We start from the raw sequence: 23,867 nt of genomic DNA on the forward strand, positions 1-23,867 counted from the left end.
GGCCGGAGCACTGACCATGAACACTTTACACTTACTATTTCAAATCATCATCCATTTTGCTTTTGATAAAAGGGGATTCCGAATGTTAAAAGATCCTTTCCTGTCACAGATAGACTGGTCCACTTTGCAGCGGCACCGGGTCCAGCAGTAACCCAAAGCTTCCGCTCTTGCCTCATGGGAGAGGGCAGTTCATGGTAGGAGGGACGTTCACATGCTGAGGTCCAGGGACAAAGAGGTGAGGCCACAGCTGACCTGGCGTGGGAGGGGCTGGTGGAGGGCAGGGTGTTTGTCCTGCTGAGATGCAAACACACAGCACCTGCTCCCTGGTGGATGCTTCGTGGCCCAATTTCTTCTTGGCACATTCGTTACATCTTTTTATGGATAAGTAAACAATGGCTGGACCCTAAAAGACCCTTTGATTCATTCTTCTGACTTTAAGCAGTACAGTTTTAATCTACGATTTTCAAATGGATTTTCTTTCAGAAAAGAATCTCTAGGGCGCCTGGGTGGCTCAGTGGGTTAAGCCGCTGCCTTCGGCTCAGGTCATGATCTCAGGGTCCTGGGATCGAGTCCCGCATCGGGCTCTCTGCTCGGCGGGGGGCCTGCTTCCCTTCCTCTCTCTCTACCTGCCTCTCCATCTACTTGTGATTTCTCTCTGTCAAATAAATAAATAAAATCTTTAAAAAAAAAAAGAAAAGAAAAGAATCTCTAAGGAAGCTGCTATGAATGTGCATTCACATTTTCCCAACATTGTAAATGTACATGCATTACCATTGCTCTCTTGTCAGGCCGAGAGCGATAATGGGGCACAGGAAGCGCGCACAGCCCTGCACGGGAATATCTTTGTGATGGGCTGCAGGGTTAGCAAAAAACCTATGGCTAATCTTATACAATAATATATTCTTCCTAAAAGCAATGCAAGGTTTAAAGAGGGAGTATTTATTTGATAACTTTTTTTTTAAAGGAGCCAACAAAATATAAATTTAAAAGATTGAAAAACTGTATACTCTGAAAACCAGTTCAATACAAATCAGAATTTCTTTTTTAGCTTTTCTTTACCCAGACTCCTTCTACACAGTTTCCCCTCCGCCTTTGGTCCTCATTGCTTTGTGTCACCTCTAGCTGTCCTGAACACTCTAATTTTCTTTATTTCAGCTGCTCTTAAAAGGGCATAGGATACCTTTTGTTGAGTCATGCGGAAAATGCTCAGTGAATACCATGCTCTTTGAAGTTAGTCAAATATGCTTTCTATATTGACATGCTTTTCTTTATCGATTTCATAAAAATAGAGACCGCTCTTTGTGTGCTCAGAAGGATCTAGGGGTGTTGAATATTTGCATATAGAATCCTTACCATGCATACTCACGGAGTCTCCATACTGTAACTGACACCGGCTGTCTTGGAGCAGAGCCCTTGCAGGTGCCAGATATAAGAAAATGGAAGACTCTTCTGTTTCTCGTGTCCTAATCTCCTCTTCCCTTTCACCTTCGAACTCATTCGGACCGAGCCATCAGCCTCCTCCTTCACCGTGAAGTCCTTTGCTGGTTAGAGGACAACCCGTGTCCCCAATCTCCCTGTTGGCTGAGACTTTCTCTCCCTCTCCCTGCTGTCTGCCTGAGCCCTGATGAGGGGTTAGGGGCAGACATCTCCAGATGGGGTCTCTTGGCATAGGCCTTAGCAGGCCGAGTGAGCATCTGTAGTCCACATGGGCTATATCCAGGTCTAGGTTGTAATATAATGTGCTGTGAACTCTTAGTGAAACTAAAATGACTCCTTTTAAGCTATAATTAGTCAAAAGGAAAATGTGGGGATCTGAGTTCCATTGACTCTTGATGACTTTAGACCATTAAGAGTACGGGGAGCCCGGGTCTGTTAAGCATCTGCCTTCCACCCAGCTCAAGAGTGGGAGTCCTGGGGTCTTCCCAGGAAGATGGAGCCCTGAGCCGCGCTTGAGACTCCCTGCTTGACGGGGAGCCTGCTTCTCCCTCTGCCTCTGTCCCTCACCCCACTGCTTGTGCTCTCTCTCTCTCAAATAAATAGATCAAATCTTAAAAAAAAAAAAAAAAAAAAAGACAGCTGTGAGAAATGTAAGAGAAAAACTGAATTCAGTTTAAAACCTCTTTAGTGAGGGAAGTGCCATTTCAGTTTTAAATTTTAATTAGGACACATGTTGTGGCATGCCTTAAAAAGAAGGATGAAGCTGGAGGCAGACATTCACACATTAAACCATAATATTTCAAGATTAGTTTAAATGAAGAAATCTTCAGACTCTCAACCCAACCCGAGGAGACGTATTAGATCTTGGAAAGAAAAATCTCATGAAGGAGGTTTTAAAACTAGAAAATACTTACGAGCATTTTCATCATCACATGTAAGTGTGATAAAATAAAAATACACCTCTTGTCATCTTGAGTATCTCAAGTTTGGAAGCTTCGATTTTGGCAGGTAGGATGATCATTACCAATGCCTTTGGTATCGGCCTAACTGATAGATGTCAGGTGTATCTTGCTTTAGGCTTTGTGAGTAATGTGCAATTTGTGCATTTGGAAAAATAACAAAAAATACATTAGAATAGATTACTACTTAAAGGACACTTTCAATAATTGCTTTTGTTCTGAAGATAACATTTGCCAGGTTTGGGGTTTTTAAAAAAATGTGAGTGTGTTATTCTCCACATTACTTTTATTCATCACTTTCAGTCTAATGCTATATATTTGGACTTCCCGTTGAGTCTTGTTACAACTGACTTCATGGAGGTGCTGGTCCCTATCTTCGAACGTAAAAAACGTTGTCCACTTACGGGAGGCCAGTTCTTTGACTCAGAGGTAGGGAATAATATTCAATAGGACAAATGAAGGTTGAATTCTTAACGTAATTGCTTTGAACGAGCAAAGGAAAGATGGCGGCTGCCATGTTAGCCCAAATCGCCTCTCCCCACCATGATGCTTTTCCTTTACAAAGCAAGAATTATAAGAAGCAGGGGAACTGAAGGCATAAAATGAGGTATAAATGAAATGAATGGGAGAGAGATGAAGATGTCCCATGGGGGAGTGTTATATGAAATTAGGCTGGAAAAGTAGGTAGGATTAGACCATGGAAGTCTTTGTAGCAATGTTAAGGAATTCTGGTCTTTATCCTAAAGGTAAAGGAAAGGTACCAGAGAGCTGTGAGCACAGAGGTATTGGCAGAATTTGTATTTGGAAAGGTGTTCTGACTGCTGGATGGAGGCAAGAGAAGTTGTGGGGAATTCAGTTAGGAAGTCTTGTGAGCAAGAAGTGATAGGGGTTTGTGCTAGAGGGCTATTTTGGACATAGACTTGGATGGGCTTGGGCTATGTAGTGGTTTACGTCAATAAAATTTGGCGTTGCATGGACTGTGGACAAGTGAGGATGGAGAACCTATAAGGATAGCTTCCAGCCTTTTCGCTTGAAGGGATGACAACCATGAGCTTGGTTATAACATGTTCTGTGTAAAGAGCTTGAGAGGCCACCACTGGAAATGTAAGCCCATGGCTGATCTGAAGTTGAGAATGAAGTCTGGCCCAGGAAGGACCTTGCTGCCCGGTCAGCATCTGTCTCTGTTATCCAAGCCCTTGGCTGGGGGGGAGAGTGAGGCGTCCTGGAGGTTCAGGACTGAGCCTGGAGCAGCCCCGACATTTAGAGTTAGTGTGAGGACAGGAGCCACAGGGACTTGGGTGGGAATAGGGGACAAGGTCAGAAATGGCCTCACAGTGTTCCAAGGAAGACCATTTCAACAGGAAAGGACAGAAACAGATTAGGCTTCTCCAAAAGGGAACGAGGGGCACAAAATGCTGGCAAGGGCACACGCCTTTCCTCAAAGTAAGGAGGAGAACGGAGCGCCATCTCCACAGGCCGTCGCGGGGGACTTACTTCACTGTGTGTACCTGAGTCAGCACAAGCGCGCCGAGCAGCAAGGGAGGCGAGGGCGGCAGAGCTGTGGCTGAGGGCAGCGGGCGCGCACCGCCAGGTTCCAACACGACGCCCGGATTCCTAGCCCCTGAGATCGTCCGGTGCAGCAGCCAAGTGCGCTGCCTGTCAAGGCTGCCCGACCCCTGCACGCTGATCTCACGGTCTCGGCCGGCCTCACCCTGGCCCCTCCGCCCGCCTCACTCTGGCCTCACCGCCCTCACTGTCAGCAGGCGCGCGGGCCGGGCATCCGGGAAGCTCCGGGCCCCCGAACCACCACCGGTGTGCAGGCGGTCTGGACCCGGGAGTAGTTCGTCTGGCGTGAGAGCAACCTGAAAGTCTCAGACGCTGCTTCTAACCGATGCTATCACCTTCTTCTCACAATTCTTTTTTTTTTTTTTTTAATATTTTATTTATTTATTTGACCGTGAGAGATCACAAATAGGCAGAGAGGCGGGCAGTGAGAGAGGAAGGGAAGCAGGCTACCTGCTGAGCAGAAAGCCCGATGTGGGGCTTGATCCCAGGACCCTGAGATCATAACCTGAACCGAAGGCAGCGGCTTAACCCACTGAGCCACCCAGGCGCCCCTCTTCTCACAATTCTTTCTGTTTCCATCACACCGTGTTTTTATTTATTTAATTTTAGGTGGAAAGAGTAGTTTTTTAAATTTATGCTGAATGCCATATATGTAGACAATGAAAATTTGATGTATCGTGTTGGGAAAATTTCATACGGGGTCCCTGGACTCCTGGGAGACTTCAGGTGCTTTTTTGGCTTTTCTGAGAGTCCAGCTGCCTGCCTGCCTTGCATTCCCCCTCGGTCAGAGTCCCACACCCTCTGTTAGAGACGGTGGGGATACCCACGTGGCAAAGGCTGGAGAGGAAGTCAGTCATGTAGGCAAATAGCGAAGGCACAGGACAGAAAGTGATAAATAATACCAGGCCGGAGGTGAGGACGGAGTCCTGTGGGCATTCAGAGGAGGGAGAAGCTGGGGAAGGGCCGTTGAGCAGGGGCCCTGCGCCACCTCATTAAGGCTCTGAAAAAGATCACTGGGTGCCTTTAGGGAGGGTAGGAGCAGGTAGCGCTCCTGGCAAAGGAACTGGCAAGCCCGAAGGGAGGAAGGTGGTGCTTTCCAGAATTCCTGCAAGCGTCTGTGTGTTGGAGCCCAGAGAGAGACAAAGAGGAAGGAAAGTTGGAGAGGTCAGCAGCCCCCAAGCTGCAGGGTTTTGAAAGGAGCTTTGGATTTTTAAATTCGTCATTACTTGTTAGAGCCCTAAAAAGCCCCGTGATCCCATGAATTGTTAGGTCAGGCTGGTGAAAAGCAGAGCACGTTTTTAAGTTTAGAACAATAGAAAGAAGATGTGCTTAGACGCAAATGATCCTATTAATGCCAAGTTGCTAAAACTTCTGGTAACTGCCTGCGGCGTTTCCTATGGGACATTTAAAATGCCGTCTCGATGAATGGCCGCCACCGAAGCTGATTAGTCCAAGACTTTGTGACAGCACAACCCTAGGAAGTTATTTTCGGTTTCCTTTCATTCTCCCCAGGACGCAGCTTGGAAACAGCCTTTGCCCTGTGCTTCCTGTCTCAGCCTGTCGGAGCTGTGTGTTGGAGTGAGGGTGGGAGTGTTGTAAGTGAGCCTGAGGGGCTCTGCACACCTTGCTGCATTGTTTGCAGAGGGCTGCCCGCCTCCCGGATCTGTGTCTGGGGGCCGGAGGGGGGGCAGGGGGTGGGTCAGCCTGTGTCTGGCTGCCCCGCCAGCTTCTCTAAGAAGCACTTGAGGGTCAGCGACAGTATGCTATTATAGTTATTATTATAATAAATACTTAAGTGCCAACGTTAGCAGCAACAGCACAGACACAAAAACCACCCACACGTTACTAGACTGAAAGCAGCATGTGCAAATCTGAGGAAAATGGCTTGGTTTCCTGTGTGTTTACACAGGGCTTGAGGTTAACCTGTTGAATCTCATTCCTTTAGCTGTGGAGAGAGCCCTGGCGGACACAGACCAGGATGCGGGGCAGCTGGAGGAGGGCACCGAGAGAGGACAGCACAAAAGCGTGCAGAGCTGGCCCTAGCTTAGAAAAGCACAGCGCAAAGGAATAGTCAAATAAAACAATGATGGGACCTGGCACCTGTGATACCAAGTTCACTGAAAGGGAGAAAAGAGTCCCCATCTTGATTCCGATGCCCTGTAAGGCTTTGGGTCTGTTAGGGTCCCAGAGTGACTCGGTTCTGGTTTTTTTTTTTTTTTTCCTGCTGCGGTGATAGGCGAGTGCCGCGTCCCAGACCTGCGCCTATCCATGGTGAAATGAGGAAAAAATGTGGGTCATGTGACAAGGGTTTGAGGAAGCCCAATATGTTTATTAAAAGTATACGTATTTAATCTCATATTTGACGAAATAAAACATTGGCCTCTCCCTTTTTTGAAATCACGCTGGCTCAGGGAGTCCCGGGATCCCAGCGCCCTCCCTGTGAGGCGGGAAGTGGTGTTTATGAAATGAATGAAATCAGCGCACGTCTCCGTGAGCAAGGACGGAAGAAGGAAGGGAAAAGGAGTAAGAGTCAGTAAAGCAAAAAGCTGCCAGTGAGGTACTTTGGAGAGAAAGGAGATTTGTCAGGAGGGGTGAAGAACACTTGTAACAAAACGGGAGGGGAATAATTTGATGCATTTGTTAGGTAAATAATTCATAATTTTTAAGAAAAACATCACGTCTAGTAGATAAATGTATAAAGCTCACGGGCAGACCAGCATCAAAATAGAAATAAAATAGTAAACCAGGGGCGCCTGGGTGGCTCAGTCAGTAGAGCCTATGACTCTTGATCTCGGGGTTGGGTGGGATCTCTCCACGTTGGGTGTAGAGATTACTTTTAAAAAATAAAATCTTAAAAAAATAGTCAACCAGGTGACGGCACTTTCAACTTTTCCCTCCTCCTCACTCCCCCTCCCCTTGCAACGTCCTTATTTCCTTTCATGGCTTTATGTATTTCTCCTGAACGAATATCACTATCCCAATATTCTCTCTGTAGTGCTTATCTTGTTTACTTTCCCCTGACTCACATGAAGACTCCATGAGGGCTGGGACATTGATTAGCTTTGTTTACCGCTATATCCCCAGTGCCTGGAACAGTGCCTGGCACATACTAGGTGCTCTGTACATATATGCTGAGTGAATGGGCCCTTGATAAATGCTTCCTAGGCAAATGGAGAAATGTCCAAGACCCCCATCTTTATACTCCCATCACTTGTCTTTGTGTCAAAATTCCCTGATGGAAACTAGACAGCCTATTTATGAAATTTGGGAGGATAGCAGGTAGATTATAAACTAAAAGTGGGAAGAAAATTCTAGACATAAAATTGAACAAGGCTAAATATAAAAGAAGGAAAATATAATAAACATTTTAAGAATTTCTTCCTGTGTGAAAATGTAGCCAAAGTTTATATTTAGGTCTAGTAAATAAAACATTGTATCATAAGGTACCAAGAAGGGTTGTTTTCTGGACTGTGTCTCTGTGGAGAAAAGCATCCTTTCGAGGAATAGGGAAGAGAGTGACTGCCATATATTAGTATTTGTACTTTTAGGGCAGGTCCAGACATGCAGGGACGCATGGAGTCCTTTCAACGGTAGAAACACACCTAAGGGGTTCCTGAAGTTCAAGAGAACAATCATTCATTTGTTCATTGAAGACATATCAAATAGGGCACCTGGGTGGCTCCATTGGTTAAACATCTGCCTTCGGCTCAGGTCATGATCCCCAGGTCCTGGGAGCGAGTCCCGCATCGGATTCCCTGCTCAGCCGGGAGCCTGCTTCCCTCTTTCCTTCTGGCCCTCCCGACCCTCCATGTTCTCTTTATTTCTCTCTCTCAGATAAATAAATGAAACCTTTAAAAAAAAGCCCTAACAATAATAATAACAAAAAGCATTAGATACCCACTATGACCAGGCCACTGTGCGATAGACGAGGGCCCCATTTCTCCTTTTTGCAAAACGTGACAGTATTTTCTGCCTGTTAGAAGAGCAGAGTCAAGTGCAAAGGTTTGCCCTTGGACACAGCTTTATTTCTTTTCTTTTTTTTTTTTTTAAAGATTTTATTTATTTATTTGACAGACAAGTAGGCAGAGAGGCAGGCAGAGAGAGAGAGGAAGGGAAACAGGCTCCCTGCCGAGCAGAGAGCCCAATGCGGGGCTCGATCCCAGGACCCTGAGACCATGACCTGAGCCAAAGGCAGAGGCTTAACCCACTGAGCCACGCAGGTGCCCCGGACACAGCTTTATTTCAAGCAGAAATTTAAAAAAAAAAAAATTTGGTCCTATTTTAAAAAATCAGTAGATGTCATATACAAAGCCAGATTTCTGTCTTCTTTAGAAACCGACCTGGATGTGCAGACCGCAGTGGGCAGCACCGTCACGTGGCTGCGTCAGGCGGCTTCCCCGCAATCCCTTCTGGCAGAGTCCTCACTGCTCCCCACATCCTCGCTCCCAGCTTCGCGGTGCCCTTTTGTAGCCGCTGTGCCGGGGCCCCTGGCTAGGCAGAAATCGGTCACAGAAAAAAAAGGACCAGGTCCAAGCTGTAGGAGCTGCATTTTATCGAGCTGATGGCAAGAATATTCTGGAATTTAAAATAAAAAGATTCTTTTTCCCCCAGCAGTGAGCATGAACAATAATTTGTTTTAGGGAAGTGAGTCTGAATTCGGGAGATGATTTGAGAGAGATCATGCTTCAGGGGCATCAGGGACAAAAGGGCTCACCCCACTGCAAAAGGAGCAAACTGTCCGCCCTCCTCCCCCGGGTATGAACGTTCCGAAAAGTCAGTATTAACAAAGTGCGGTTCTGCTAAGTGCTGAGCTCGCTGGAAACCTCAAAGCCCTGCAAGCGAGCCTGGGGAGTGTCCTCCCAAAGGGTTCACATCATGCAACCCCAGGAGGCCCATACACTCTGGGACACATGGCCTCGGCATCCCCAACTCCAGTCAGCACAACCCTGGGCTTTCACAGAAACTCCGGTGACAGAGGAGGGAGATTCGGCCATGGGCGATTCCAGATTGGCGCTGTGGCTGCTGAGGTCCCTGGAAGTGTCCTGCCCCTCTGCAGAAGGCTGGGGGTTTGAAGGAAGAACACAAGCTGTTTGTTTGTTTGGTTGGTTGGTTTTCCGAGTAGAGCCTGAAAGGAGCAAGGACAGAAGGGCGAGAGGTGGTAAAAGCTAGATGATAACCAGGCTGTCTATTTTTAAAATATTTCATGAGCTCTCCTTATCCAGTTAACTCTTACCTGCAAAGAGTTTGGTCTGGGTGAAGAGAGGCACAACGCAGATGTCAGGATTGCTTGGAGATTGCCCTCGAAAGCCATCCAAGGCAGGAAAGGGCACTGGCTCGCTGTGCCATCCAGCTGGGTAACCTCCCAAGGGTTGTTGGCTCCTGGATTTAGCTCCTGTACGTGCCTGACGATGTACTCGGTGATTTCACAGCCCGTGACAGCTGCGTGGCACATCTGTTCTGGATCCAAAGTCAGTTACACAAGCATTCGTTGGGAAAGATTCATCTTGGCACCAGTTTGGCAAAAGAGATTTGGGAGTCTGAATTGAGTGCAAACTTAGTGTGCTGTAAGTTTAATGAAATGTTAAATTGCATCCCTGGAATTATAGTATCCAGTGGTGTTGCAAGCTGAGCTGTTCAAACCACACTTGGAGTGCTGTCATACGTTCTGGCCGTTTCAAGAACGGCCGTGGAAGTGAGAGTGTGTTCCCTGGAGGACAGTCGAGAAGAATCTAGAAATCATGACACAGGAAGTGGCTGAAAGATCTGGGGTGAGAGGTCTCCAGTGTAACCAGAAGGAGAGAAGGCTAAAGAGAAAGACGCTGTTACTGTCTTCCGACGGTCAAAGGTTTGGCTGCTCCCGTGCTTGTAAAGCAATGTCTGAAATAAAATAAATGGAGAGGAGAGTAGGGGTGTGTGTGTGTGTGTGTGTGTTTTCTCCACGGAAGAACAGAAACACATAGTAAACATTACAGGGAGGGAGACATATTTTTAAATTCTTAAAAATTTATAATTTATAACAAATTAATTTATAATAACCAGTGCTGTCTGTGAAGGGACAGGATTTTAGTAGGGGCTGAAGAAGCCTGTGTAAGGGGTTTCTAGAAGGAATGCCTCCACGCCAGTGGTAACCGGATTCTTGAGAAGCAGGGGTAGAACGGGAAGGTGAGGGCTTTGTGGTTGGACAGACCTGGGAGCAAATGATATGGTTGCCATTTAGCTGTGTGACTTGAAGCAAGATACCTATTCTCTCTGAACATTCTTTCTTCCTCCAGTCAACGGGGATAGTCAAGTTTGTGTTGAAGTGTTAGGGACGCGTGTGAAATGCTAGAAATAGAGTGGGCTCTGGAGACGTGCTAGTTCCCTTTCCCCAGATGGGAGAGCGTGTGTGGTAAGGAAGTCGCTTAGGAAGCTCATGGGTTTACTTCATCACCTCTGGGCCTTCAGAGCCTGGCAAGGCCCACACAGGACAGCTGCTCAGGACGCCTTGTTGGCCAGTTTGTCAACTCTGTATCGGTGCTTTGGGTAAATTGTGGCCGTAGGCTGTTCTAGAAACAGACTACCATTGAGGCCACACGGCCAACGGAGACAATGGGCCTGGTGAAAAGAAAGTGGGTTTTGGCATCAGACACAGGTTCACACCCCAGCTCTCCGCTGGGTCAAATTACTTAACCTTTCTCAACGGCATTTTTCTCCTCGGAGGCAGCACCGGTCTCGTCACTCAGTTGTGTGAGTGAAGCAGCAGATATGAAGGACCGGATGTTCTTTGCTCAGTGAGATCCTCTCACCGATGAGGGAGGCAGGCAACGTCTTCCGCATTTATGAGAGAGAAGTAAAGAGATTCAGAGAAGGGAAGGGATTTGCCCAAGAAAACAGCAGAACTGGTATTCACTAGATCCAATTCTTTCAACCTCAAGACTTAACATCTTTCTTTTCTCAGCTGTGACTGAAACATTTTTTGAGGGTCTGCCCTGCGCCAGGAACGATGCTGAGTATCTCCACCTGTTACCTCATTGGCTTTTAGGTCCCCCATGGAGATGTCACTCCAGGAGTGTCTCCAGAACATCAATGGGGTGAACTTTCCTAGACGCTTGGGAAAATGTATTATTCATAAAACTGTGGTTCTCTTTGACACCAGGCTCTGGGAGGGCCACCCAAGGCACAGTGAGGGGCAGAGAGATCCCTGCCTGGACACTCATCTTAGCTCCTCAGCCTTGACCATCCCTAGAGGGACAGATGACACCATCAGCCTTTTGACCGTTGTGCCGGGGCACACACGCTGGCGCTCCTCGGGTCTTCTTTAGCCCGTAGACTTGTTCTAGGGAATTGCACAGGGTTTTAAAAATGAACACCTTGCAAATAGGTAAATCAGGAATTTTTACATAAAAATACATCATGTGAGATTGTTGGTGTCTCTAAAGGAATGGGACCTTCGGGCCACCCAGAACGCACGTTCTCTCTGACAGAAACCTCCCCTCTAATCCCAGTGGCTCTCCTGCTTCCTTTAGGTGGGCCAAGGACTCTCGCAGCCCTCAATCGGCCCATGTCATCCTTAGCTTCCTCCAAGTTGTTTAGTACGTGCATGGTTTATAGGACTCACAATAATATCGCCTCTGAGCTTTTTACCAGCGACGTCCCCCGCTTCCCACCCCCCAGTGTGTGACTGCAATGGCAAGTCCGGGCAGTGCGTGTTTGATCCCGAGCTCCGCAGACAGACGGGGAACGGATTCCGCTGCCTCAACTGCAACGGCCACACGGACGGCCCTCACTGCGAGCGGTGCCGGGACGGCTTCTACCGGCAGAGGGAGAGGGACCGCTGCCTGCCCTGCAACTGCCACACCAAAGGTAAGCGTGCGACGCCGCGGCTGTGCCAAGAGGGTACGACGCTAAGTGGAGTAAGTCAGACCAGGAAAGACAAGTACGTGTCATTTTGCTCGTAAGTGGAACGACAAAAACAAACCCCACGAATGAAGAAACGTACAAAAAGCAGAATCAGGGCGCCTGTCTGGCTCAGCCAGAAGAGCACGGGACTCTTGATCCTGGGGTCATGAGTTTGAGCCCCGTGTTGGGTGTGGAGATGACTTAAATAAATAAGTAAACTTTTTTTTTTAAGATTTTATTTATTTATTTGAGAGAGAGAGAGCGAGAGCAGGAACACAAGCTGGGGGAGTGGGAGAGGGAGAAGCAGGCTTCCTGCTGAGCAGGGAGCCCGATGCGGGACTTGATCCCAGGATCCTGGGATCATGACCTGAGCCTTAGACTGAGCCACCCAGGTGCCCCAATAAATAAGCTTCTAAAAAAAAGCAGAATCAGACCTATAAAGACAGAGAATAAATGGACCCTCACTGGAAGGGAGAGGCATGGGGGGGGCGACATGGGCAAAGGGGAGTGGGAGATACAGGCTTCCAGTTATGGAATGAGTGAGTCACAGGAATAGACTCCGTGATAGCATTGTAGGGTGACAGACGGCCGCTACACTTGCGGGGGCACAGCATAACCTATGGGGAGGTCGCATCACTATGTTGTACACCTGCAACTAATGTAACATTGTGTGTTGACTATACAAAAAAGAAAAAATTGAGGGAAAAGGACGATGAAGGGACAGGGGGAGGATGGGAAGGGGGGGAGGAAGAGAGAAGCCAGCAGGGCCAGAGAATGGTGTTCAACATCCGGAACAACAGAGAATCTGCTAGACACTGGTGGTGGCGGTGTCTTACTGATTTCAAGCAGAAAGGACTGTTTTTCTTAAGTTTGGGTTGTAGGAACCAGCTGGAGTCTTTAGGACTTGTTGGCTTGAGTTCTAGTCATGAGAGGGATGTGGTCACTTTTCCTGGCAGGTGACAGTTGGACGTAGGGACAAAAGAAGCTTGTCAGCTTCCAGGGATAGTTCCCCTTTTCTGCAACTATGCCTTTGACCAACCTCTCAAAAAATAAGGGATAGAAAGATCTGTTTCTGGTGCTGTGGTAGGTGCTAACAATATAAGGAGGTACTGGTCCAAAAGACAGCCCGATTCACGGGCAGATTAAAGTCTTTCCCTCCCTGGGTTGTTAAGAGAAAAGAGAGTCAATAAAGAGGAGGCACCTACAGGATGACTGGTTAATGCAGGGCTCTTTTTTGGTGTTTTGGTTTTGTCTTTTTAGGTATGTCACCCAATCTTACGTTCACACAACTGTTCTTACAACTGTGGGAGTCATACGCACACAGACGCATGTGTTGTGCTGTGTTCATCATAGACAGTAAAGACAAGTTAGTGCATATAAAGAGGGAGAGACAAGTGGTTTTTAAATAAGCTGAGTTGTTTTTTTTTTAACTACCTTATTTGTGTATTCTCTTTCTTGGCAGTACGTTTCTCCTCTTTGTTAGAAAGTGTTTAATGGCGTAATATGATAAATATTAATCCACTTAAAGAGCGTAGCCAAAGCGCGTGGCCGTGACTCAGCGCCCCGTGGAACGAATTCACAGCTGCGCTGAACGCATGTAAAGATGGGCAGGTTTGGTCCAGCCATGGGCTGGGTGGAGGGTGTTGGAGAGCCTGGGGAGGACCCCACGGCGATAGAGACGCAAATCCCCTCAAGCGCTTCCAGATTCACCAGGTGCTGTTACAGCGTGGTTTGAGTCAGATTGGCTCAGCTTTATGGCACAGAGTCAGCATCCAGAAATCTGTCGGATTTAGCAGCTGTCCCTGGAATTGAAGAGCTTCATAAAGGAAAATCAAAAGGCAAATGACTCCATCTCAGTGGGCTTTCTGTCCTCGCGAAGAGTGTGGACACCTACCTATCCCGGTAGGTTATATGCAGCCTCACTGTGAGTCACTGGACTTGGGTCACCCCGGCAAATGATCAGTGAGAATATAACGAGCAATTTAACTGGCTTATCTAGAAAGCCTGGCCCCAAGACAAGGTTAATAGTCTTAGAGCAGACAAGGAGCCTGCGGCTTCGCAGAGAGATGGGAATGAAGGATTTGACACACTGTCTCTTCTTCTTCACTGTGTGGTCCTTGGCTCGCCCAGCACCCATGAGCCTGGTTTCTTCTTTTCTTTCGGGCCATAGACATCCCAGGCTCCGTGTGAACAGCTTGGTCGGAAGTGGTGGAGCCCAGCAATGATTTCCAGCTTATGAAATAATAGCTAACACGCATTACTCGCTTCCTCTGTGCCAGTCACTTTTCTGGATGCTTTCAGCCAGGAATGAACCTTCCCAGATCACCATGAGAAGGGGATGCTACTCTGAGTTCCGTTGTGCCAATGAGGTAGCAGAGGGTAAGCAAGGGGGAAGGAACCTGTCGAAGGCTGTAGAGCTCGGTGCCAGCACCAGGTGCCCTGACAGCCAAGGTCATGACACGGAGACTAGTGGCGAGTTTGGGAGCCACACAGTTTTTTCAAGCCTGGGCACTTCCACTACTGCTTCTGTGTCACTCTGGGCATGTACCTTCGCCTCTTGCTGTCCCAGGGTCCCCATCAATAAAAGGGTCCCCATCCTCATGCTCTTGATATCACAAGTGAGCTTAGTCAAGCACATGGTGGACAACCCAGTAAATTGTAGTTGATGGAGTTGTTTTTCTTATTAGGACAGAGGTCAGTGTCGCAATTTCCTGGAACACCGGCCTTTAAAAAAAATCACATTCCAGTTTAGAAGGAAGCCTGTAGAGGCCATATCTTTGGTCTGAAACTGTTTATTAACATTTTATTTTTTGTATTAATATCCTGAAATTGGCAGTGAATTTTTCAAAAAAATTTTTTAAAGAGTGGGGGAATGGAGCCCTGGAGGAGTGGGTGGATGGCCTCCCATCGTCACAGCGAGCCACACCTCCAGTCTTCACAAGAAGCCACCGCAAGGGCTGAAGTTGTGATCCCAGGTCCTGGGGGAGGACTGTTCCCTCTTATTCCTTCCACCTGAAGGAAAAAAGCATCAGAATGGTGCCTTTTTATCCCCAACAGCAGACAATTAGATGTCCGGGAAAAACTTCATGGATACTATTTCCTAAGATCCGGCTAATGCTTTCTGTTTTCCCAGAATATTTCCATATACTATGTCTTCTTCAGTACTCATAGCAACTTGACAACCTGTACGTGTTCACACGCCTCCCACCATTCTAGAGACGGAGAAAGGGAAGCTGAGCCCGAGCTCCCAGGCTGAGTGGTATGTCAGTGACAGAGGCTGTCCCCACCCTGTGCCGTCCCACACTAGATGCTGGCTGCCCAGATTACTAGCCAGGTGGCTCAAGTTTAATTCCCCATGTGACTTCTCAGTCTCCCAATCAACCGGGAGATATTTGTCACTTTCAATGGAATCTATTGTATATGCAGTCTCAAATGCAGAAGATCACATCTTAACCAAAAAATGCAGTCAGTCCTTGTGTGGTAAGTGAAGCCAACAGCAGTAATAATTCCGAACGCGGTCACAGATTCTGGATTTCACATCAGTTTCTCATAGATCTAGCAGCCAGGCTTATTTTGAGAGGATGACTTTGGGGGTTCAGCGACAGGGGTGAGTTTCCTTTAACTCTTAAAAGCACATGTGTAAGCCCGGAGAACCTTTTGCAAATATTTTGAAATTCACTGTGTATACTTGTGTGTTTTTTTCCTCCCAGGACGGACATCAATGATAACTGGGCTTGTTCTCTTAATTTTATTGTTATTCTTTACATATCTACGACCACGACAGTGAATTACTCAGACTATAACATTTGGGTTATTAAAAGTTCTTAAATAATAACTTACCATTATTAAATATAATTATACATTTATATTATATAGTATTTTTATAAAAATATAATAATAATATTGTGTTTAAATACAAGCATAGATATGTATTTAAAGGGTTCCCAAAAGGACGGACCCTCTTTTTGTTTTAATTTTTATTTATTTTATGTTAATGTTACTTAGGAATTTGAGAGAGAGGAAGGAGGGGGAAGGGCAGGGGAGGAAGGAGAAGGGCGAGGGGCTCCGCGCTGAGCACAGACCCCGATGCAGGGCTCGATCTCAAAACCCTGAGATTACGACCTGAGCCGAGACCGAGAGTCTTGGATGCTTTAACCATCTGAGCCACCCAGGTGCCCCTGATTTTTAAATAGTACTCATTGTAGCACACCTTCCTGAGCCCTCAGATGCCCATAGACCGTATCTGTAGAACCCCCGAAAGAGCTTATGGGGGCACAAAACCGACACAGGGAGCTGTTTTCTGTTCTCTCAGCCCCGTTGTCCACAATCCCTAAGAGTAGCTCACGAAGTAGGAGATGGGACACGTGTTTTTATTTCAATGAGAGAGTTTGAAAACCCAGTGCCATGACTTTGGACGTTTTGGAATGTGACACAAAGTGGTCATGCTTGTGGCAAGGACCCGTGCACGTCTCCACGTTTACTTTGCAAGGTTTGAAGGAGGCTGGCAGTCCCAGTGCAAACTACATTCTTTGAACGCCCGTGACGTGTGAGACACTTGACGAGGCACTTTATATATTTTAGTCCAAAGTCTTGCAACAGCTCTGTAAGGTATAGGTGGTTACCGTCCTTTAGAAGAACTGATGAGTAAGGCGTTTGCCCAAGGACATGCAGCTAAGTGGAAGAGCTGGTTTTGAAGGGAGATTTGTTGGATTTCAAAGTGTGGGCTCTTTTTTTTTTTTTTTAGATTTTATTTATTTATATGACACAGAGAGAGAGAGAGCATAAGTAGGCAGAACAGCAGGCAGAAACAGAAGCAGGCTCTCTGCTGAGCCGGGAGCCCGATGTGGGGGTCAGTCCCAGGACCCTGGGATCATGACCTGAGCTGAAGGCAGATGCTTAACCGACTGAGCCACCCAGGCACCCCAAAGTCGGGGCTCTTGGACCCTCCGGCTTTTAGAGCAGGATTCTCTAGATAACATCCTGTAGAACACAGCGCTCCTCAAGATAATAATAGATGTGAACTGTAAGAATGTCAAATAATGTTTAGAAATACGAGCATTAAAATTTAAACAAGCTCCGTGTGTGCTGAAGGTACTATTACGTTGTAAATCTCAGAGGGATCAAGTGAGCACCATTTCCCAAACTTCTCTCGACACAGAACGCCTATTTTCATGAGGTGATTTTTGATTTCTCTCAATAAGCTGTTTCGCAGGGTAACCATTTTGATATATGTGGGCCAAACCCAAGGCAAAGTGCAATCTTTTCCATTTTCTTTTTTTTTTTTTAATTTTTTATTTATTTATTTTACAGAGATCACAAGTAGTCAGAGAGGCAGGCAGAGAGAGAGGGGGAAGCAGGCTCCTTGCTGAGCAGAGAGCCAGATGTGGGACTCAATCCCAGGACCCTGAGATCATGACCTGAGCCGAAGGCAGAGGCTTAACCACTGAGCCACCCAGGCGCCCTTTTTAAAAATTTTTTTTTAAATTTTTTATTTTCTTTTCCATTTTCTTTTTTTTTTTAAGATTTTATTTTATTTTTTTTTTTTTAAGATTTTTATTTATTTATTTATTTGACAGTCAGAGATCACAAGTAGGCAGAAAGGCAGTCAGAGAGAGAGAGAAGAGGAAGCAGGCTCTCCGCGGAGCAGAGAGCCCGATGTGGGGCTTGATCCCAGGACCCTGGGATCATGACCTGAGCCGAAAGCAGAGGCTTAACCCACTGAGCCACCCAGGCACCCCTCTTTTCCATTTTCTAAGAAGGATTCATTTCTGAAAAACTGTAGGGAGAATTTTCTTCAGTTGAAAGTGTAATTTCCATTAATGGGAACGGGGGAAAATGGATTTCTGGGTCCCAGATAGAACCCATTTGTGTTGAAAAAAACCAACAACGAGTGAATTGATTGAAAGAGAGAAGTCTTCTGTTGAATGTTACTTATCAGAGCGTAATTCAGAACGTTTCCTTCTTGGCTCTGTTGGCTCCTGCCTACAGGGCAGGAGCGTGGCGGTCCGCACACCAGCCCCGGGAGGCCTCTGTTCACGAGCTCATCTCATCAAATACTCCCTTGCCTTAAGTCCTGCAACTCCCATCCTCATCCTCCCTCGAGTCTCAGGACTCTGCTCCCTTGGCTTCCAGGGTCCTGAGACTTCTTTCTGCTTTGATTATGAAAAGCCCCTTGATCCGTGGGGTTCCATCTGTGTCGGAGGCTCCTCCTTGTCCTCGCTCTGTCTGCCCCCTCCCAGGGTGGTCTTACGCCTGCTCTCCCTTCTACTTGGCTGAAGACTCCTAGATCTCACCCCCAGCCTCTTTCTTGAGCTCCAGATGAAACATTTCTACCTTAATACGCCACCGGAAACTCAAGTTCACAATGTCCAGAATGAAACTCATGATCTTCCCTTGATGCTTTAACTTGAGATCTTGCTCCTTCTTTCCCTTTCTCTGTGGTAAAGAGCCTCCCTTTTGTCTCGTGGTGCACGTTGGGACATTGGTGTCCTCATGTGATCCCTACCCCGTCGTCGTCTAGCTCCTAGGAGGGGAAGGCCGATCATTCTGCCTCCACGTGGCTGTCTCGGCGATTCCCTCCTGCCCTTGTCACCCAGACGCCTCCAGTCCAGGTCATCCTGTCACAGCGGGATGCCTTTCCCAAGGAATGCTGTTCCCTTCCTGGAAGCAACCCGCAGATCGCCCTCAAGATGCCTTTCCGAACTGTGGGTCTGCAGTTCCTGAGCCTCTGATCCTTCCCTGCTACCCACAGATGGATCTGCCATTCGTCTGTCAGCTCTTACCTCACCAGGAGCTAGCATTTCCTCACATGTATCCAGAGTGCCGAACTCCGCGTCTCACGCGTGATCGATGCTCAAAAAATATAGTGTATACCATTATCACCGAGGGCCCCTTCAAGCCTTGCAAAGCTGACATGGCATCTGTCACCAGCTCTGTGAATGTAGCTAATATAGTTCAGGTTCCACATGTGGCAAAAAGCCTTTATATCGGCACAGAGCCAGTATCTTTATTGATTGGAATCGTATCTACTAGTGAGTCAAAAATTCACAGAATAATTGATCAGAAAGAAAGGAGCAACTGGCTAGCGTTCTGTTGGCTTTATCGATGCTGGGAAGTTCCATACGTGGATTATTTGATAATTCTGCCATCTCAGGGAGACTGTGACGCAGGTGAGGCACCCCTCTCACCACCTTCCTGCTCATCTTTTGCTCCCCCATCTCCCCCAACTCTTTCCCAACAACCCTGACCTCTTTCTTGGCATATGTGCATTCCTGCAACAGATTTCTGGGCATCCTCTTTGTGTTGGGTTCCGCACTGGGGCCTTGGGGCCAGAGCAGGGACTGCAAGCTGAGGTCATCGTGAGTCAGCAGGACTGCAAGAGCAGTGGGACAGCTATTTGAGATTTGGGAGTTCGAGGAGATTTCCCTAGAGAAGTCATATTAAATCAGGACCTGACAGCTGAGGTTGGGCCAATGAGGGGGAAGTTCTGGGGAAAGAGCTTTCCAGGCCGGGGGAGCAGCAAGTGCAGTTGACCGAAGGAGAGAAGTGGCCTGACACATTCTACAGACAGGCTGGGGGAGCTGGGAGCTGGAACAGAGGGCAGGAGAGCAGGCCACGTGGTAGGAGAGGTCGAGTCCTGTGCACCACGATACAGAGTGCGTTTTCTTCTGCTTGTAGTGGGGAGCCACCAGAGAGAGAGACAGCTGAGTCATGTGTCCTGAGTTCCACTGTTCAAGCAGCATGGGAGGAGGGAGGGGAGGGGAGGATGGAGGCAGGGACGAGAGGGGGAGGCAGGGTCCGGGGAGAGAGGACAGACTTGAAGAGGGTCAGGGGAAGGGAGGGAGCCAGACAGCGGAGGCCGGGCTCCGGAGGGGCGCATTTGCTGCCCTGAGCATTTCTGGTCTCTCATCAACTCGCGATCCGAGGGGGCCCGCACACCAGTAAGAGCGCGGCTCTGCAGAATCAACCACTGGACTAGCGCTCTGTGCAGTACACCGGGTGAGATGCGCGGGGAAGGGGTGATGCCCCAAGGTCGAGAATGTCTGTCACTCCAGGTAGGGAGAGATATTTCCAGTTAGGAGGCCTTCCCATATTAAAAATAAAATAAAATAAAATAAAAATAAATCACACTGGCTCTTAAAAGATGGCTTTTGGCTGCCAGAAATAAGGGAAGACGTTGGTCGCTGTGTCATACTCTCTTCGAGGAGGCTGATTGCTCGTGCACACGCTGTCCCTCTCCTTGAGGTCTCAGCGACCCCACAAACTTCTTTTAAACAGCAGTGGTGGACATGCTACTTAATGCTTGCATCGGAGCAGGTAGAGAAGTAGACATGCTTCCAGGAGCTCTTTCTGCTTCTCGGCGTGCAGAAGCCCTGCTCGGCGGTGAGCACCGGCCCCGGGCTGGATGCACTCAGAGATGGGACAGCTCGCTAGAGGCCACTGAGCTCCCATGGGGTTTCAGTGGCTTCCGAACGCCCTATAAACTAAGGATTTCCTTTTCTTCTTTCCTTCTCCCTACCCTGCGGGTTACAGGTTCTCTGAGCGCTCGCTGCGACAGTTCTGGCCGATGCAGCTGCAAACCCGGTGTGACAGGAGACAGGTGTGACCGCTGTCTGCCCGGCTTCCACTCGCTCACCGACGCCGGCTGCACCCGAGACCAGAGGCCACTGTAAGCACCTCCGCCGCCGCAGCTTGTGCCGTGAGGGGTGACAATGACATTATCATCTGTGGTCACTTACATCACTGAGCACCAGCTGTGTGCCAAGCGCTGCTGGAGGACTTGACATAAGCCTCAGCGGTTGGGATTAATGTCACACTCATGGGGGAAGTCAGAACTGTACACCCCAGGGGGTTAAGTTTACCCGATACTACTGGGGAGCGGGGACTTCATATTCAGGCCCCATGTCTGGGCTCTGAAACCCATGTTCTTCACCCCAGTGATTGCCCCCCTTTAGACGAACAAGGATGGAAGTAAAGTGCCCTCCAGTTTCTCACCTGGGACCCATTTCGACCCAAGTGATGTTGGACTAAAAAAACTTCTCTGCACAGTTGTATTCCCCTTTAGTTTGAAGCATTCTCCTCCCCTCCTCATGTTCTTTCCCGGAAGAGGGGTGCCTGGGGGTCCCAGTCAGTTAAGCATCTGGCTCTTGATTTCGGCTCAGGTCATGATCTCAGGGTCCTGAGATCGAGCCCCGTGCTGGGCTGGAGCTGAGTGTGAGTCTGCCCGAGAGTCTCTCTCCCTCTCCCTCTGCCCTCCCCCGACTCACGCACGTGCTCGCTCTCTCAAAAAAAAAAAAAAAAAAAAAAATGGTTCCTGGAAGAAGACGAGACATACATTATAAATCACATAAGCAGTCTCAGGGGTGCAGAACTGGCAGGGACTGGGTTGGCTTAGGAGAAAGGGAGCTCGGCAGGAAAGCTGTTAGCTACGAGGTGCCCTCAGAGGATCACTTTCCGTTGCCCCCTTGGCCAGCCCCTTGCCCACCTTTTGGGCCGGCCTGGCTGCCACTGTCCCAAGTTCTCTCTCCCTTAGGCCTCCGCACAGACTGTCTTCTTCCAGGCTTCCCTGCCCCCTTTCAGACTCTCCTCAGAGACCCTTCCTTCGACCGCGTCTGCCTTTGAAAATGCCTCTAAAACTGAGTCAGACCATGTCCCCTCTCTGCTGCAGCCCTCCAGCAGCTCCCTGTCCTCTCAGACTGAGGCGGAGACCAGCAGGGCCTGCAAGGTCCTCTGCCCTCTGTTCCCTCAGCAGTGGGCTTCCGCTGCGTTTCCCTTTCCCCCGACCCCCCGCCCTTGGCCCCACCAGCCTCCCTTCCCTTCCTCAAAGGAGCCAAGCCAAGGGACCTCCGCCCTGGCTTCGAGCACTCGTGCTTCCTACAGGGCCACGGAGAGCCTCACAGACGCCATCCTGTGAGGCCACTCCTCACAGGGCCCTTCCCTGGCCAGTCCCCATCCCTCCGAGTTCTGACTGATGTTACTTCCCATCTCTTGTTTTCTATGTGTATTTGTTTGTCGGTCTCTCCCACCAGAGTGGAAGCCCCTTGTTGGCTTGGCCTTGTTCATACTCGGCATCCCCAGTGCCCAGTGGGGAGAGGCACACAGGCAGGCCCCCTGCTCAGTCCCAGCTGGCCTTAGGCTTTGCTGCCCTCATTGTTCATGTTTCTGCCCTGCCTGGAGACTCCTAGAGATCAGGATCTTATTTCTTAATGTCCTTGGTGCTTAGCAGCCAGTAGATGGTGCCTAATGTTTGTCAAAGGGTCCAGACCAGCCGTGTGGAGGGGCTAGGACAGGAGGAGAGCCTCCCAAGTGCAAGAAGAGGGCCGGGAAAGGGATCCTTCAGGGAGCCTGACAGGATGGGGCTCTGACTGGATGTGAAATGTGAGGGGGAGAAGAGAGCCCATTCGGGTCTGGGCAGGATTTGGATGGGGTCAAAGGGCAGTCAGAGGAAGAGCAAACAGGAGGGAGAGCACAGATTTGGTTTTAGACCCATGAGATAGATGAGATCGATGTGCTCATGTGAGTGATACTAGGCATAAGCCGGAACACCAAGGGCTTGTGCCCAGACTAGATCATGGAAATACTGGTGGATTCCTTCATTGAGAAAGTCCTGCAACCAAAAAAAAAAGCAACCCCCCCCCCAAAAAAAAACCAGCTAAACTCAGCAATCCCACTCCTAGGAATATACTCAAGAAATATGAAAACATACATCTCTGATAGAAATATGTACACAGGGGCACCTGGGTGGCACAGTGGGTTAAGGCCTCTGCTTTCGGCTCAGGTCATGGTCCCAGGGTCCTGGGATCGAGCCCCGCATCGGCCTCTCTGCTCAGCAGGGGGCCTGCTTCCTCCTCTCTCTCTGCCTACTTGTGATCCATCAAATAAATAAAATCTTAAAAAAAAAAAAAAAAAGGAAAAGAAATATGTACACAAATGCTCGTAGCGGCATTACTCATAACACCTAAAAAGTGGAAATAACCCAGATGTCTGTCAGATGTTGAATGGATGAGCAAAATCTCACCTATCCATGGGATAGAATTTTATTCAGCCCTAAGGAGGTGAATTAATGATACTTGGATGAACTATAACATTGGATGAACCTTCGAAACATACTAAGTGAAAGAAGTCAAACCCGAAAGGCCACAGATTGTATGACTCCCTTTACAGAAAATGTTCGGAACAAGCAGCTCTATATAGACACAGCAAGTAGATTAGTGGTTGTCGAGGACGGGGGTTGGGGGAAGGGAAGGTGATTTCTGCGGGCACAGGGTTTCTTTTTGGAGTGATGAAAATGTTCTACAATTGATTGGGATGATTGAGAATATTTTAAACTCTACTAAATTCTGCTACTCTGAGAATCTGCTAAAAACCAGCGAATTGTACATTTTAAATGGGGGAATTGTTTGGTATGTGAATTGTGTCCTTTAAAATTTTTTAAATCTTTTTTTAAAGATTTGATTTATCTATTTGTGGGAATGAGCGAGCACGAGCTGTGGGGAGGGGCAAAGGGAGAAGCAGCGTCCCTGCTGAGAGGGGAGCCAGAGGCAGGGCTCAGTCTCAGGACCCGGGGATTGTGACCTGAGCTGAAAGCAGACGCTTCATCAACTGAGCCATCCAGGCGTCTCTGAATTGTGTCTTGATAGGAGTGTTACCAAAAGAAAGCATTAAATGAAAATAGCAAGTAGATGGAATCCATCACAAGGAAAGCAGTCATCACTGAATTAAACAACAGAGAAGCAATGATAAATTAAAAAAAAAACCAAAAAACAAAAAACAGGCCATTGAACCAGACAGTCAACCAAACTAAACCAAACCAAACTGAATCGTTTAGTGATAGATTTGGTTCACGTCCTGGCGCAAGACCCTCTTCTCCTCAGGGGAGGGTAGCAGATGGTTTGTGGACCGGCTGTCACCCTCAGAGGAGCACAAGCCTGGACAAACGGGTCCTTAAAGGGCCCGTGAGAGGTGAGCGCGGACAAGGCTAGCGGAGAGGGGCCTCATTGAAGACGAAGGCTTTGCTCAGGCCGGTGA

At 48.2% G+C, this 23,867-nt stretch overlaps 1 protein-coding gene and 1 long non-coding RNA gene across 3 annotated transcripts in view; one reads left to right on the plus strand and one right to left on the minus strand.

The window, feature by feature from the left end:
• LAMC2 (laminin subunit gamma 2) overlaps positions 1-23,867 on the plus strand; it is a 63,927-nt gene that overhangs the window by 14,183 nt on the left and 25,877 nt on the right. For both annotated transcript variants that reach the window (XM_082702880.1, XM_082702881.1), the window contains 2 exons: positions 11,616-11,804; positions 20,373-20,508. In XM_082702880.1, the coding sequence (XP_082559006.1) occupies positions 11,616-11,804; positions 20,373-20,508 (325 nt within the window). The remainder of the gene's footprint in view (positions 1-11,615; positions 11,805-20,372; positions 20,509-23,867) is intronic.
• LOC309850197 lies at positions 8,491-9,331 on the minus strand. Its single transcript, XR_014304128.1, has 2 exons — positions 9,196-9,331; positions 8,491-9,087 (listed from the first exon to the last, which is right to left on the minus strand). It is a non-coding gene; the product is annotated as an uncharacterized lncRNA (long non-coding RNA).

Source organism: Mustela nivalis (assembly GCF_964662115.1).
Source record: "Mustela nivalis genome assembly, chromosome: 16".
NCBI classification, from domain to species: domain Eukaryota; kingdom Metazoa; phylum Chordata; class Mammalia; order Carnivora; family Mustelidae; genus Mustela; species Mustela nivalis.